This window comes from Lissotriton helveticus, chromosome 11, assembly GCF_964261635.1.
Source record: "Lissotriton helveticus chromosome 11, aLisHel1.1, whole genome shotgun sequence".
In the NCBI taxonomy this organism is placed as follows: Eukaryota; Metazoa; Chordata; class Amphibia; order Caudata; family Salamandridae; genus Lissotriton; species Lissotriton helveticus.
In genome coordinates, this window is record NC_136072.1 from 1153537337 (window position 1) to 1153553743 (window position 16407).

At 50.2% G+C, this 16407-nt stretch overlaps 1 protein-coding gene across 2 annotated transcripts in view; it reads right to left on the reverse strand.

The window, feature by feature from the left end:
- SEPTIN5 (septin 5) overlaps positions 1-16407 on the reverse strand; it is a 316820-nt gene that overhangs the window by 43060 nt on the left and 257353 nt on the right. Inside the window, exon 1 of one of the 2 annotated variants that reach the window (XM_078667946.1) lies at positions 14430-14575. The exons of the other annotated variant lie outside the window; for it this stretch is intronic. Coding sequence (XP_078524072.1) covers positions 14430-14519 — 90 coding nt within the window. The 5' untranslated portion in view covers positions 14520-14575. Of the gene's footprint in view, positions 1-14429; positions 14576-16407 lie in introns of those variants that run through there. 2 annotated transcript variants of the gene reach the window in all.

Below are 16407 nucleotides of genomic sequence, written 5' to 3' on the forward strand. Positions count from 1 at the left end.
GCAATGAAAAGTTGTCGTCTTGATGAAGCCCACATTCTGATAACTATCTTTGTAACAAAAAAAATTCATGAGATTCTGCTAACAAAGAACATCAATAATATTGTTTCGGCTGTTGCCGAATAAAAGCCCAGCCTTCAGCAGGACATTCAAAAGAGGAATTGATTTTTCCCAGTTTCATGTCACAACCAAGGGATTTTGACACTATTGTAATATAAAAAGATACAATTGCGAGTGGTAAATGAAAGGTAATAGAGATTTTGTGTTGCAAACTAGAGGAGTGTTGATAAATGTAAATGACTTAGGATTTCTTTTTGTAGGATGAACTTTTCACAAAATTAGAAGTCATAGGTAAGTCTGGGTGGTGAACTCTGCTCCGCTCGCGGAGTTTGCAGAGTTCCGGAAAAATCCGCTCCGCATAGCGGAGCAGAGTTTTTTCCTTGCTCGCATTTGTCAACGCCAAGTTGGCAAGCGCGAGCGAGGAAAACCCAATGCCTGGCGAGATTTTTCTACTAGAATTATGCGGCAGGGGATCTCCAAATAATGCGACAGAGTTGGTTAAATTACACAGCAAAAAAAGGCAAATTATGTGGCACAATGCAGCTCATTTTATGACAGTATTACTTCATTATTTTATAATTTTTACATTTAGCAATGCTGTCTGGATAAATAATGCACCTCATTAGAACAGGTTTTAAAACCAGATCCAGGAATAAGCAACTGAAAGATGACCAGTTAACCTTTGCAAAGGGCATTCCAAAGTGTTTTCCGTGTGATCCCTTTGAGCTAGAAACTATATTTTTGTTAAAATCTTCAGATTATGGATTAGGTTATTTGTGTCAAATCCATAAATATGCGGAGAAATACCATGGACATAGAATCACATAATTCCAGTGGCGCTGGCTATAGTTTACTGTGAATTGCATCAATTTTTAAACTATCACACATTTCACACTAAAAAATTGAATACAAAAGCACGGTGAACAATAGCCACTCGAGTTCAGTAGCTCTCAAGCTATAATGTAAATGTTTACCACTAATGGTGCATTCATGGTACATATGAACACAAATGACGCGAAATTACACAAAATGATGTCATTTCATGAATTTCACATAAAGCGTAACTCGAAATTCCTGAAATTGTGCGATTTATGCCGGCGTAATAATCGCTCCCCTTTTCCCCCTCCTCTTCTGTAACCATCTAGTTGATGTATTTAAGAGCCTGCACCATATCCCCCTCTCCTCCTCTTCTGCCATTATCACTGTGATGTATTTAGATGTCTCAACTCAATCTTCTTCTCCTTCCCTGTGGTATTTGCATTTTGAAGGAATGTAACTGCCATCACCGTGTCTTCCACACAGTCGCTCTCCCTTTTCTACAGTTTATTTTACTGCTACAGTATTTTTTTGGTACCCATAAATTCTCCCCTCTGTCTCTCAATCCTCTCAGACTACAAAGTTGTAAAACTTTGGGGCATATTATCAAGGGGGTTTATCTCCGCTTTTTTGGCTTTAAAAGCCAAGAAAGCAGAGAAAAAATTATCTCCCTATTACCTAGCTGTCGCTAACACCAGTTAGCGACAGCTAGTAGGAGATAGCGACCATCTTGGGCCCCGCTTTGCATGTCAGTGAAATTTATCACTAATGACATGCAAAGTGGGCGTGCCAAGATGTTAGCGACTGGAAACAGTCGCTAACATCGCTATCTCCTATTACCAACTTTTGGAGATATTCGCGCTAAGCGCCAATATCTCCAAAAGCTAACACCTGCCCCAGAGCAGTTCTTAGCCATGTTATCCAATGGTAGGTGGATAACATGGCTAAGAGCATTAGCTCGGTAATGCATGAATATCGCTGACTTTTCAGCGATATTCATGCATTGCGGCCGTTTTGTAACGCTTAGGAGATAAACCTTGATAATAGCAAGGTTCCTAAGCGATAAAAATCGCCGCAGCACGGCGATAAAAATATTGCTGCTAAGCCAACATAGCGATAATTATCGCTAGTTGTTGATTATATGCCCCTTTGTTTCTTATACGCACCAGGAACCATATGGGCCCCCCCCCCCTCTTCCCGGAATTATCTAAACCCTTACTCTAGCTTTCTGGAGATGTTGTCTCCAGAAATGGGCTGAATACTCGAGGCGTGGCCCCTAAATATTGACACAATACTCCAGATGCAGTTTATAGAAAGGCATTCTCTATTTTATGCAGCTTAATGTGGCACATTTTGTGATGTTATTACTTCATTATTTTGTCATTTTTACACATTAACAATGTATTGGCAAATGTTTTGCCTTATTGATACCAGTTTAAAATCCAAATACAGCAATAAGCAACAGAAAGATGACCAGCCAAAGTTTGTGAAGGGCCTTCCATTGCGCTGCACACGTTTCCATGTTTTTAGTAATCTTTTGAGCCTTATGAACTAGAAACTAGCTGTTAAAATCTACAAATCATGCAGCAGTGATGAATAATGTGCAAATCCGTAACTATGCAGAAAATGCAGTGTCTGAAGAATCCCACAATTCCAGTGCCCCCGATGAATATAAAGAATTTAATGGTACAGTGCTTTTTTGTGATTATTCGATGTTTCCCAGCGGCGAACGTCAAAATTCCTGGAAATTGTGTTTACAAAAAAGACTGCAGTTGTAAAGTACCCCCATTTTGTACCATATCTAAACTTACATGTTGTAACATGAAGTAGGCCTGGGCGGAGTTCATAGAGTTCAGTTATGCGGAACCCGGCGAAGTGACCAAAAAGCTCAGCTGCGGTACGTGGAGTTCCACAAGCAGTGCAGTGAGATACGTTGCGCTGATTTTTAGTGTTGGGTGTTTGTCCCATGCTGTAAAATCAGTGTGAACAGCAACACACGCAGCGTCAGAGAGTGCTGCTTCTATGTGTGTATGTGTGTGTTTGTGTGTGTGTTTGTATTTTATATAGCGCACTTCTACCCAGAGGTCTCGTAGCGCTGTATTCATACCACTGTGGAACCCATCCTGGCTTTCCTGTGAAATGTCCACTCCTGGGCACCCCCAAGGTGAAGCCAGGCATCCAAGCACTGCTGGGGCCGTTGTGGAGATTAACCCCTTCGACGCTCATGACGAGCTGGGCTCGTCATGGCGTAGCCTCCTCGCACGCTCATGACGAGCCCAGCTCGTCACGTAAAGTGCGATTCCGCAAAACCCAGCGTACGGGCGGAATTCCGCCCGCACGCATGCGGTTAAGCAAGCTGTTGCCCAGAGTCACAGAGTGGGACCCATGATTAGAATAGGCACCGAGGCGAGAATGATCAGGTCCGGGGAAATTGAGTCCAAGAGCCACCGAGGCAGGAATTGAACGCTGGTCCCGGGCCAGACCTCTGCATCAGGGTCTGCCGCTCTAACCATTGAGCCACGCTTCTCCACTGTGGCACTCGAGTCGATGTTATACTGGAGCGCCAGCTTCCTCAACATGAGCTGAAGGTTTCTCAACGCAAGCGGTAGCGACCAGCTGCGACCGTCCACTTTGAAAAACCTCACACGGAGGTGGTCTGGAGAAAGATTTTATTTGCACGTGCTCACCAACTTAACGTTGGAGAACTGCGGGGAGGAAAGACTCCATTCCGCATCACTACATGGAGTTTTTCGGAACGCCACGCTCTACGCGGAGTGGGAAAAACGCTGCAAACTCCGCAAGCAAAGCACAATTTCATGCCCAGACCTAAACGTGAGCTTAAAGGCTAAATGACCTCTCCCACAGCTGATCAGTCACCCTTCCTAAAGTGGTGCCTAGCAGTAGCCTAGCAGTGGTTAGACTGCTGGCTTCAAGGGCAGAATAAAGCGCTATCTACATGCAAACACTGCTGTTTCCTTCTATAGCCTTTGCCTCCTCAGACGTCTCCTCTGTATTCCTAAAACCCTGCATGTAAACTGGCCTTGACTTCAAACCTCTGATAGTCGTCACTCCTTTCCTCTTTGAATGGCCCTCTCCTTCCTTTCCATCCTCTGCAAGCCTCCCCTCGCTCAGTACATCCTACTCGAAGTGTTCTGCATGTTTGCATTAATCTCTATTATTGTATCTCTGCAAATTTCCCTCAACTTACCTCAAAGATCACAACCTGCTCTTCTTTGAAAGTCACGCCCTGCAACCTAGCAACACCTACTAGCATGTAGCCCATCTACTAAACCCACCGACCATCTGCACGAGCTCACATACCTCTACCCCCTCAGTAATTCACCTAACTGCTGTTAACTTAATCATCCACTAAGAAAATGCATGGGGTGGTTTCTTGAAATCACAAGACAAAGTCCAGTAGCCAATAACCACTGGATTAACCACCAACTTTGGGTTCCGGAGCACAGTGCTGTCCGGCTTAAAGTGCTTCAATGCCTTGTCATGGGTAGTAAGCACTATATATATGGAATTATAATACATTTCAAAGACAGCAGAGCTTGGCCTCTCTGTGCCTGGCTCTGTTACACTAACACACCACCAGCACAGGAAGAGGAGGGGGTGGAGAGAGTTTCACCAGATATGGGGTACCCTACATATAACAAAGGACAGTGATGGAAAGCCCCCCTCTTACCTGAGAAGACTCTGGCAGTTGGCTAAACCAGGCCCAAACCAAGCTATTCAGATACTTTTTTCAAGGACCACAAGCAACAATATATGACCAGGTTTGTTTGGAATCCAAAGTGATGGATCAGGTTTTGGCACAGAGAGAAGATGTATTGAGGCACTGGTTGAAACTGGAATATATCCATGAAAGATGCTTTCAGGGCCTTTTTAGTAAGGAATGTGAACAGTTAAATCCCTCCACCAAAACGCAGTGTGACTTAACGCTACAGGAATTCAGTATGGAAACAAATATTGCGGAAATAGGTTCATGTAAAGTCCAGAGAAAAGAGGTTAATACTTTTAGAGATAGCCAAGTCCACTGGTCTCAGAAAGCTATGCAGGAAACTAGTCTCAACCGCATCAGGACCTTTCTGTTTCCTGGGACCAACAGATCAGATATCTTTGCTTGTGCTTTGGAATATGCAACTTGGGAGAAGTTCTGCAAGAATGGAAGAAGGGTCGGCCCAAAGCAAGGTACAGTTTCTAAAACTACAAGACACAATCTTTAGATCACGTTATTTGCTGCTGACGGCCTCTACCAATGAATGCAAGAAACTTTTAGACCCAGCATTTCGTTGCTTAAAAATATGAAACTGTGAAGCAGTGAATGTTGTCTGTTTTTGCAGCACAGATGGCATTTTATTCAGTGGTTCGCAAAAAAGTGGGTACGGGTCTAATCACTCTTGACAAATCGCTGAACTTGGCAACTGCTGGAACCAGTGTGTTTCAAATGACCACCTGAAACAAACAGTGCCCATTTTAACTAGGCCTGAAATAAATTTTAAATACGACGGCGTAAATCACGAGAATTTATGTTACACTTGTTACGCGAAATTACTAAAATGACATAACTGTGCCACAATGCCTAAATACGCTCTGTGCATGGCAAAATGTTACTCAGAGCCCTTGGGTGCAACACGTACAGCCACAACACAAGTGACTGTTGCTCGCGGCCCTTGTGTTTATTGTGCTTTTTTTTTTGCATATAATGTATCATCGCATCAATTTTTGACACATTTTGTGCAATTCTGCAAAATTTGACAATTTTTTTAAATTTTGCATAATTACACAAAAGAAAATTATGCAACTTTCACACACCCTAGGTTGAGAGTAAATCAGTAGATCTTTATAGGGGTCAGGGGCAAAGGCGACCATCTCAAATGGGCACGGGGGGTCAGATAGAAACGTCCGAGCCCCTGGAGAGGACCCGTGCTCCCTCTGCTGTCAATCCCATCATGACCAGGTCTGAGGGGGGCAGCCAGAGTCAGAATGGGCCAGAAAAGAAGCCCCGACACAAAATTAAAAGTGGCCCCCACTAGGCAATTATATCAAAAAAGTAGCCCATGCATGCAAATTGGGACAGTTTTGAACTTCTGAAGACACGCTGTGTAAGTGTTTTGCAAGCTACAGGAAACTGCATGCATTTGTGGTTGCGGCAGGCAATGATTAGGTCGAGCCTAGAGCAGCTCATGCGCTGCTTGCTAGGCTCGACTTTTAGTACAGGGGCTTTCAAAGTGCTACCTTTGCCGGCCACCAGTTTGCTGTTACACGAACAAGCGTGCACAAGGTGCACAGCTGCCAGGCTTTCTACAGAGTGTGAATTCCCTCCCCTATCCCCTTCCACTCCCTCCTCGTCAGCTTCAGCGCGCGCTTGTTCTCCTTTGATCCCTATCTTTCCCTTTCTCAGTGTCCCCCTTTCCCTGCCTTTTACAACTGTGGCCGCACCACTGTGCCCGCCCCCTCTCCCCCCTCCCACTCCCTCCGTCCACTCCCCCCTCCCACTCCCCAATACCTCCTCCCACTCCCACTTTGTTGCACAAAACAACATTGTGAAGTAGAGCAGCTTCCAGGTGTTTCGTGAGTGTATTTTCAATCCGTGGGGATTTTGCTTGCGTCGCTGGAGTTTTCTGCCCGAGCATTCAATCAATCAATCACAAGAATTTGTATAGCGCGCTACTCACCCGTAAGGGTCTCAAGGCGCTGAGGGGGCGGGGGGAGTCGCTATTGCTGGAACAGCCAGGTCTTGAGTTGTTTCCTGAAGGAGAGGTGATCCAGGGTCAGCCGTAGGTGAGTGGGGAGGGAGTTCCATGTCTTGGCTGCCAGGTAGGAGAAGGATCTTCCTCCGATGGTGGACTTCCGAATTCGTGGGACGGAGGCGAGGGCGAGGCTGGCGGATCGGAGCTGGCGGGTGGGTGTGTAGAAAGAGAGGCGGCTGTTGAGGTACTTCGGGCCCATGTCGTGAGAGCCTTGTGTGCGTGGGAGGAGTCTGAACGTGATCCTCTTGTTGACGGGGAGCCAGTGCAGGCCTTTCAGGTGGGCTGAGATGTGGCTGTGGCGAAGGATGTCCAGGATGAGTCGTGCTGAGGCGTTCTGAATGCGCTGGAGTCTTTTGAGTAGCGTTGCGGTCTGTCCGGGACCACGTGCGCAGAGAACATGTAGGGGCATTACCTTCAAGGAGGGGGCGGGGGGCGAGAGAAGGTAAACATTATTCAGCAAACGGACCGGTGCCAACTGGCAGGACACTGGGCGCTTTACATTTACTGCCTCGTGCAGGAACCGCACTTCCGTCCAGTGTTTCTGCAGCATGAGTACACACCCATGTGAACTGAGCACAGGCAGACGCGCCTTTTACTCAGGTGAAAGTGCTTGTCATTATCCATGTGCTCGTCAGCTGTGTGTGAGCTCGGCGACTGCAGCCAAGGAGCCCATCTAAATGCACAAGCTATTTAGCATTTATTTTTAAACTCTTGGTGTGTGTTAATTCTTATACACAAATCTCACGTGCCTTTGATCTCCATAGACCCAATGGAGTCTGGTAGATTTACTGATTCGGTCTGAGCATGGGTCTAAACCATGTCGTAGGATGAATACAACACTAGCTGCCAGATGGCCCCATGTCAGGTGTGACACCGTGAGCAAGTACTGGCTTTTCAACCAGCATCTCTTTTCATACTTTGTTTTTATAGCGTTATCACAACATTGTTAAACGTGGAACTACACTTCCCAGAATGCAGAGGCAGTGGCTAAAAAACCCAGGACTGTCCAAATGTGCCACATGGGTCCACTTTTGTACCGCTTTGTTCGCCCTAAGTGTGGCAGGGTATGCTCAGACGTGAGTCCCTTGCTCACTTGGCCACTGGATTCAAGCAAGCCTGGCTGATGAGGATTATGAATCCGAAAACGGTCCCAGGATGCTTGTTTCCGGTCCAGGAAAGACATGGCTTGGCAGTTCGGGCTGGACTGTTCCCATGAGGCACAGGGTCAGACTAATTTGCATATGGCCATGTCTGAACTGGGGTGGCTGAGTGAGCTAAAGAATGGTGTTGGATTAAACCCAGATCAGTTGACTGGGGGTGAGTGTTTGATTTGCTCAAACTCTCCGTCCATCATCCCCTTTTGTATCACTTGGTGGCTACAGCACATACCCGCTGCAAATGCATATTCGCGTGAACACCTAGTAGAGGGGTGGCGGGAGGGAGGGAGATGTTTTTTCGTGGTATCTAAAATTACTTTAAGCTCAAACTATTGGTGCGGTAGTGCAATATTTAATTTTTTCAGTGAGATTCACTTTTTATGTTTTCATATGCCATTTTTAAATGCAGACTTTCAAGAAGGATCGTCTGAGCATTGTGTGTTGTTTAAAAAAAGCAATTACTTGAACGTTAACGTATATCAAGATTTACAGCTCACCAAATCTTTTCTCCATGCGCCATGCCTTCTACTGCACTGGGCATCTATTTTAACACCTGTGCAGCCTTATAATGAGCTATGCTATGCCACGCACGAAGTGATGGCTATGAATGACACATTATACACATCTGAGAAATTCATATCTGAAGAGATGGGTGATAATTGTATAAAATGTATACATTTGTTGAATATGTGTATTTAATATTATTTGACTATGTTGTTTGTTGGTACTACGCTGTAATAGCAGGCTCGTATGAAGCTGAAGAGATAATCTCTTCCACCGCAACAGCCAACATTGCAGGCCCGGGGAGTTCAGCTAGCCTTACTTAGATAATTTGCATTTTGATACTGGTAGTTTTCCTTTTGAATGAGGCACTACAATTCCCAGAAGGCAATATAAAAGATGTGCTCTGGCTGTGGTAGTATGATATGGGGCAGTCAGTGCCTTTTGTCAGAGATGCAAAGCACCAGCCCCACTGGTTCTGCACAACGCAAAAGCCACTCAACATTCTAAATATGGCATGTCCTTGAGTTTTTAATTTTTTTTAGCATATTTGCATGGTTTTTTCAGTGTCTTCCTTCTGTGTATGCATGTGCTGCATGGCTAAACACTTAAAAGGTCCCAAGGGTGAGACCTATTGGCTATGCCAGTGCTTGTTTTTTTAATGTCAAAGAAATCAGTACTAAATACTGGCCCAGCAGGCCAGAAAACAGGCCCACAAACAGGCGTAAAAAAGCTTAAAGTCAAAAAGCTTACCTGGCAGACTAGCCCATCGGGCACTGGCTTGATTGCCCAATAGGCCAGTCCGACACTGAGGGCAGCAGCCAATGGCAGCTCCTCCTAAAGGGCGGGGGAGTGTTGCCCCACCTGCTGCGAGCGTAGCAGGTAAATGTGAATTAATCAAATGATCATTACCATTTTATTATATAATGTGCTGCCGGCCAGCGCTGTTCTAGTGCGAGCGTGAAGGTGGGGCAGAATCCTGCTGATAGTGTGAGTGTGATTAGCAGCAACCGCAGGACGACTTGCCAAGCGTGCCAATGCAGACTGAGCATGTCAGATTCGCCACCGGTCTTGGGACAGCCAGCCCCATATGTGCACTTCAGACAGCAACAATCCCAGCGGCGTTAAACAGTTGGGGGATTGCAGGCACAAGTTCCTAGCCTCAAAAGGAGCACTGGCTTTGCCTGCTCAAACCAATCCAGGTGCTTCTCTCATGCTGAGAACAGCATCAGAGCAGCTCCAGGATTGGTTACGCTCACATTGGCATTTGTAGGGAGTCAACCACATTCTTTCCCTCTGCCCGCACTCATTTGCATTTAGCCGCAGTCGCGGCCGGCATGACTCACGGGTGGGGGAGAAAGGAGGGAGGGAAGAGGCGGCAGGGGGAGGGGGAGTCACATGGGGGGGGGTCATGCAGGGATGGTTAATTAAAGAAAACAAATCAAATTTAAACCTACTTTTGCCTCTGGTCCCATGTTGTGTCTCCTCTCTGCGCCTAAAGACTTACGGGAAGCAGGCAGCTGCCCTCGCCTCCCCTAAGCCAATCACAACGCTGCAATGGCATTGTTGTGATTGACTAGGACGTTGACCCCACAGGCGTCTAAGGGGAGGCCATTTTCTCTATGTAGGCTGCATGCAAACAGACCAAACAGTCAAAACCCACAACAGTGGGCAAGCCACTCCTCCCCTGCCTAGAAGAGGAACGCCCACTCACCCACCCCCAACCACGCATACCCTTCTGCTTTTTCGCAGTGCGAGAAGCAGACACAAAAAATGGTAATTTAAAATACCATTTTATGTTTCTGCTTCTCGCACTGTGAGAAAGCAGTGGGGCGACGCTCCTCCACCCACGTGGAGGAGCCGCCCCTGCTTAGCTGTGTCCATCTTCTTCATGAGCGTTTGAGGGTGACTTTGGATCACCGCTTGGCATCAGCAGTCTCCGGAGAGCTTTGTCGTTCAGGTAGGCTATCAGTTTTGAATGGGTGCCTATTTAATATGCAGGATAATGTGAAATAATGCTAGCTCCTTCCAGGAAGCTGTTTCTGTATTTTTTCATGGAGCACATTACTCTTGTACAGTGCATACTTTGCACTGAGCTGCACCTCTTGTTGTCACCATTGAGAGCTCTGGAGCTGTTGTTGAAGGCACTGAAGGTTTCTCACGGGGTCTGTCAGTGGGTCGAAAAGGTGTTCAGAATACATGGTCATCCAATCATTGGACTCTCTGCAGAGCGCACAGGACAGCGGTCACGTATTACAATTGTAATTCTGAGTAAATGGGTGCGAAGGGCCCCCAGTTTTCAAAATAATGACAAAGCAAAAGTAAACGAAAAATGCAGTGGTTGCTCGCTCCCTAAAACTCATCCCTAACTTTTACGCCTACGCCTCACCACTTTCAAATGTCACCAGCCGCCACTGGCCAGCAGCTCCCCGTGGTGACCCGCTTCAACGAACAGCACAAGAAACATCAGGACTTCCGGTTTACAGGCATGGTCAACTTCACCGAATGAAAGTCACAGGGCAGGCAGGAAAGAAACATCCGGCCACTACTAGCATGTGACCGACTGGCCTGTGTGCGTCTAGTACCTACCTACCATCGGGGGCTTTTGTCATTCTGTTTTTTGCACATGAACCTATCACCAGCTTTTAGCTTGTGGATAATATCGGGTAACAAGTAAAACATGAGGAATAACGCGTGTAAAACAGGTAGGCCTGGGTAGTACATTACGTTCCGCTCGCGGAATATGTGAAATTTGCGAAATTTTGATAATTTTGCATTCCGCTGAGAATGCAAAATTGCCAAAAATTCCGCGATCCGCGGCTTCGCAGAATTTTTTGCTTCTTCGCGCTTTCAAAATGCGTGTTCGCAAGATATTTCCCCCGAGCACGCAAACAGCGTCCACGAACAGGAAAAAAGCATTGCGAATGGGCGGAACAAACAATTCTGCATGTTTGCTGAACTTTTGCGTGCTCGCAGAAATGTTTTACTGTTTCACGGAGCTTTGCATAGCACGACTACAAAAATTCCACCCATCTCTAACAATAGGCACAAAACGTTTTACTCAAGTTACTGGGTACGGTTAGGCACATCTCTAAGGGACAAACACGCACCCATTTGCGGTGCATGGCCTGGCCCCAGTGTGCTTTGCGCTGGAGGGCATCTTTGGAGAATTACTAAACAGGTGAGCAGAATGTCCCATAATGCCCCTCTCCAATGCCCCCTCTCAATGGCACTTATTCTATCCCACCCTTTCTAGCTCGGACTCGCCCTCTCTCTCCACCTCATCTTAGAGCGTACACGCCTGTTTCCCTCCTCTCCCCGGTACAACCCCTCTCTTAGGTAGGCAAAGGGTGGACTTTATCTCAGTGCCTCTGCTCACGCTCTCCCTTCCTTCCTCCTTTCACTGGCACCTCCCCAACCCTCTCCTCCTCAATTCCCACTTACCCTCTCCCCCCACCTGGCTCACTTGCTGTCCTCCTCCCCCCCCCCCGCCTGGCTCACTTGCCTTTTCTCTTCCCACCTGGCTCACTTGTGCTCTCCCTCCCCCCTCCAGCCTGGCTCACTAGCCCTCTCTCCATGCCTGGCTCACTCGCCCTCTCTTCCTGTCTGCCTCACTTGCCCTCTCCCCCACCTGGCTCACTTGCCCTCTCTCCGTGCCTGGCTCACTTGCTCTCTCTCCCTGCCAAGGTCACTAGCCCTCTCTCCCTGCCTGGCTCACTCGCCCTCTCTCCGTCTCCTGGCTCACTTGCCCTCTCTCCCCAACCTGGCTCACTCGCCCTCTTTCTCCCCGCCTGGCTCACTTGCCCTCTCTCCCCAACCTGGCTCACTCGCCCTCTTTCTCCCCGCCTGGCTCACTTGCCCTCTCTCCCCAACCTGGCTCACTTGCCCTCTCTCCCCCGCCTGGCTCACTCGCCCTCTCTCCCCCGCCTGGCTCACTCGCCCTCTCTCCCACCTGGCTCACTTGCCCTCTCTCCCTGCCTGCTCACTCGCCCTCTCCCCGACCGGCTCACTACACATCTCTCCCCGCCTGGCTCACTAGCCATCTCTCCCTGCCTGGCTCACTTGCCCTCTCCCCCGCCTGGCTCACTAGCCATCTCTCCCTGCCTGGCTCACTCGCCCTCTCTCCGTCTCCTGGTTCACTTGCCCTCTCTCCCCAACCTGGCTCACTCGCCCTCTTTCTCCCCGCCTGGCTCACTTGCCCTCTCTCCACAACCTGGCTCACTCGCCCTCTCTCCCCCGCCTGGCTCACTCGCCCTCTCTCCCCCGCCTGGCTCACTCGCCCTCTCTCCCCCGCCTGGCTCACTCGCCCTCTCCCCACCTGGCTCACTTGACCTCTCTCCAGCCTGGCTCACTAGCCCTCTCTCCCTGCCTGCTCACTCGCCCTCTCCCCGCCTGGCTCACTACACATCTCTCCCCTGAGAGGCTCACTAGCCATCTCTCCCTGCCTGGCTCACTCGCCCTCTCTCCGTCTCCTGGCTCACTTGCCCTCTCTCCCCAACCTGGCTCACTCGCCCTCTTTCTCCCCGCCTGGCTCACTTGCCCTCTCTCCACAACCTGGCTCACTCGCACTCTCTCCCGTCTGGCTCACTTGCCCTCTCTCCCCAACCTGTCTCACTAGCCATCTCTCCCTGCCTGGCTCACTCGCCCTCTCTCCATCTGCTGGCTCACTTGCCCTCTCTCCCTGCCTGGCTCACTCGCCCTCTCTCCCCGCCTGGCTCACTCGCCCTCTCTCTCCCCACCTGGCTCACTTGCCTTCTCTCTCCCCACCTGGCTCACTTGCCCTCTCCCCAACCTGGCTCACTCGCCCTCTCTCCGCTTCCTGGCTCACTCACCCTCTTTCTCCCCGCCTGGCTCACTTGCCCTCCCTCCTTGCCTGGCTCACTTGCCCTCTCTCCCCAACCTGGCTCACTAGCCATCTCCCCCTGCCTGGCTCACTCGCCCTCTCTCCATCTGCTGGCTCACTTGCCCTCTCTCTCTCTCCCCGCGGCTCACTCGCCCTCTCTCTCCCCGTAGCTCACTCACCCTCTCCCCCCCGCCTGGCTCATTTGCCCTCTCCCCCAACCTGGCTCACTTGCCCTCCCTCCTTGCCTGGTTCACTCGCCCTCCCTCCTGGCCTGGCTCACTTGCCCTCCCTCCTTGCCTGGCTCACTTGCCCTCTCTCCTTGCCTGGCTCACTCGCCCTCCCTCCTTGCCTGGCTCACTTGCCCTCTCTCCTTGCCTGGCTCACTTGCCCTCCCTCCTGGCCTGGCTCACTCGCCCTCCCTCCTTGCCCGACTCACTTGCCCTCCCTCCTGGCCTGGCTCACTTGCCCTCCCTCCTTGCCTGGGTCACTTGCCCTCCCTCCTCGCCTGGGTCACTTGCCCTCCCTCCTCGCCTGGGTCACCCCTCCATCCTCCTTTACCCCTTTAACCTTCTCTCCTGTTTTCCTCTCCTCTCAGCTCTCCGTGCCCCCCTTTCACCGCGCGCCCCTCCCACTCCAGACTCTCTGCTTCCTCCTTCCCGTCTCCCTCCTCCCGCCTGTCTCCCTCTTCCATCTCCTCTTCCCCCCTCTCTCTTCCTCTCTGCATCCCCATCTTTTCAACAGATGCCCCCCCTCTCATCTGCGGATCCCACCCCTCCTCCTCTGCCCACCCCCATAAACCCCTCACTCTTTTCCTTCCCTCCTCCTTTTATCCTGCCGTAGACCCTCCATTCCCATCCTGTCACGCGGTCCCTCCTCCCGCTCGAGGCTCTAGTCCGTCTGCTTCCACCTCCCCCCTCTCCACCCCCCCCCCCCCCCAACTCTCCTCCCCTCAGCTCCCTCTCTTCCTCTCCCGCATTCACTCCTTTCACCATATATCTCTCACTCCTGAGGCTGCACTCTCGCCCCTCCACTACCCTCTGCCTGACTTTCTTCTCCTCCTTCACTCCTTCCCCCCTCTCTCTCCCTCCACCTCAGCTCCCTCTCTCATTCACTCCTTTCACCAGATGCCTCTCTCCCCTGAGGCTGCACTCTCGCCCCTCCACCACTCTCTCTCGTTCCCCTCCGGCTCTCTCTGCTTTTCTTCTCCTCTCTTCGCTCCTTCCCTCCCTCTCTCTCTCCCATCCCCGAGGCGCTCACACCACGCCCCTTCCCCTCCCGCGCACCCTTAGCGCCTACCTTGAGCTTGGGGACCCGGCTTCGCAGCGCTAGGCTCCGCGGGGACAGCAGCCTCTCGGCCAGCAGCGTCTGGATGATGGTGGAGTCCATAGTACGAGCAACAGGAACCGCCGCCCCCAAACAGGACGTCTGTCTGTCCACTCCCACCGTCCACCGAGCCGGGGCGTAGCCAGTGACGGGCCGGTCTCAGGGGACAGGGGAGGCTGCCCTCGGGCCGGTCCCTCCGAAGGGCTGGTGGGGCTGGGGCGAGCCGCCTCCCAGGCAGGGCCTTACTGTCCTATTAAGGACCGGTCGTGGCGTGCCACAGAGCCTGACCCAGGAAAGCCTGACACGTGGCCGGATACATAACGGGCTGTTCTCAGCACCCCCTACCCCCCACCCCAGGCCTGATATGTGACTGACTCTGCCTGCCCCCCCATAATTCTTAGATTCCAAAATTTGACGTGGAACTGGCTTCATCTCAGCAGAGGTCGCAGGGTCGGACTGGGATAGAAAATAGGATCGGGTACAAAAATCCCCCCACCCCCGGCCTCATTAGCGAACCAGATAGCTAAAAAAAATGGCCAACATTCTTCAATTTTGGGAAGTTTTGAACTGGTAAAGACAAGCTGTATAGGTGTTTTGCAAGGTATGGGAGACTGCAGGCATTTGTGCTTACTGCAAGCAATGTTTGTTTTAATTACAGACGAATGAGCATTAAGAACTGGCCCGGCACACCATAAAAACAAAGCCCCTTCCCTCAGAGCCTTGAGACCCTCACAGGTAAGTAGCGCGCTTTACAAGTACTCTGATTGATTGATTGAAAAGCCAGCCCACGCACTGGCCCTTCAGACCAGTCCAGCTGAGACCTGTCATATTACCCTACAACCCCATGCGGCCCTTCTGGCCGGCCCCAGAGGGCTTTGCTTGATGTGACTGATTCCACCCCATTGGGACCGGCCTCTCTAAGTTTGGGAACCAGACAACTGGCACTCTGGAGGGAAGCCACACTCCCCAGGGAATGGTGGAAGGCCTGAGGTTTCCTGTCCAGTTCTTGGGAAACGAGGGGAGGACATAGCGGTAACCGCAGATGTACGGTGTCGTTTGTACTGTCACGCTCTCCCTTATCCTGTTGACTATCAATTGTGGCGTGGAGCGTCTTTTATGCTGTACTGGCTCTCTTAACCCCTCCCATGCTGGTGACTAACCCCAGCCGTCACGCCCCGCGGTGGGCGTGTGCGGATGACGGCTGGGGTTCGTCACGGCCCCGCCCTGTTCTTTTGTTTACCGCACAGCGGAAAAATCACGGCCGCAGCGAAGGGGTTAAACCATTGGCTATGCCTTGTGCTGCTATGATCCTTGAGATGACAACCATCCCTTGTGCTGTACACTCTTCCTTGAATTGTTGCCCATCCTTTGTTCCATAGAGATTTTCTTGAGTCATTAACCATCTACTGTTCCGTACCTGGTTCCTTGTGTCGTTGCCAGTCTCTTGTTCCGTACACTGCTCCTTCAGTCGTTGACCATCTATTGTTCCATACACGGTTCCTTGTGTCATTAACCATCTATTGTTCCATACACAGTTCCTTGTGTCATTGCCAGTCTCTTGTTCCGTACACTGTTCCTTCAGTCGTTGACCATCTATTGTTCCATACACGGTTCCTTCAGTCGTTGACCATCTATTGTTCCATACACTGTTCCTTCAGTCGTTGACCATCTATTGTTCCATACACGGTTCCTTCAGTCGTTGACCATCTATTGTTCCATACACGGTTCCTTGTGTCGTTAACCATCTATTGTTCCATACACAGTTCCTTGTGTCATTGCCAGTCTCTTGTTCCGTACACTGTTCCTTCAGTCACTGACCACCTATTGTTCCGTACACGGTTCCTTGTGTAATTGCCCATCCCCTTTTCCATACATGGTTCCATCAGTCTTTGACCATCCATTGCTCCGAAAACGGTTCCTTGTGTCGTTGCCCATCTCTTGTTCCACACAA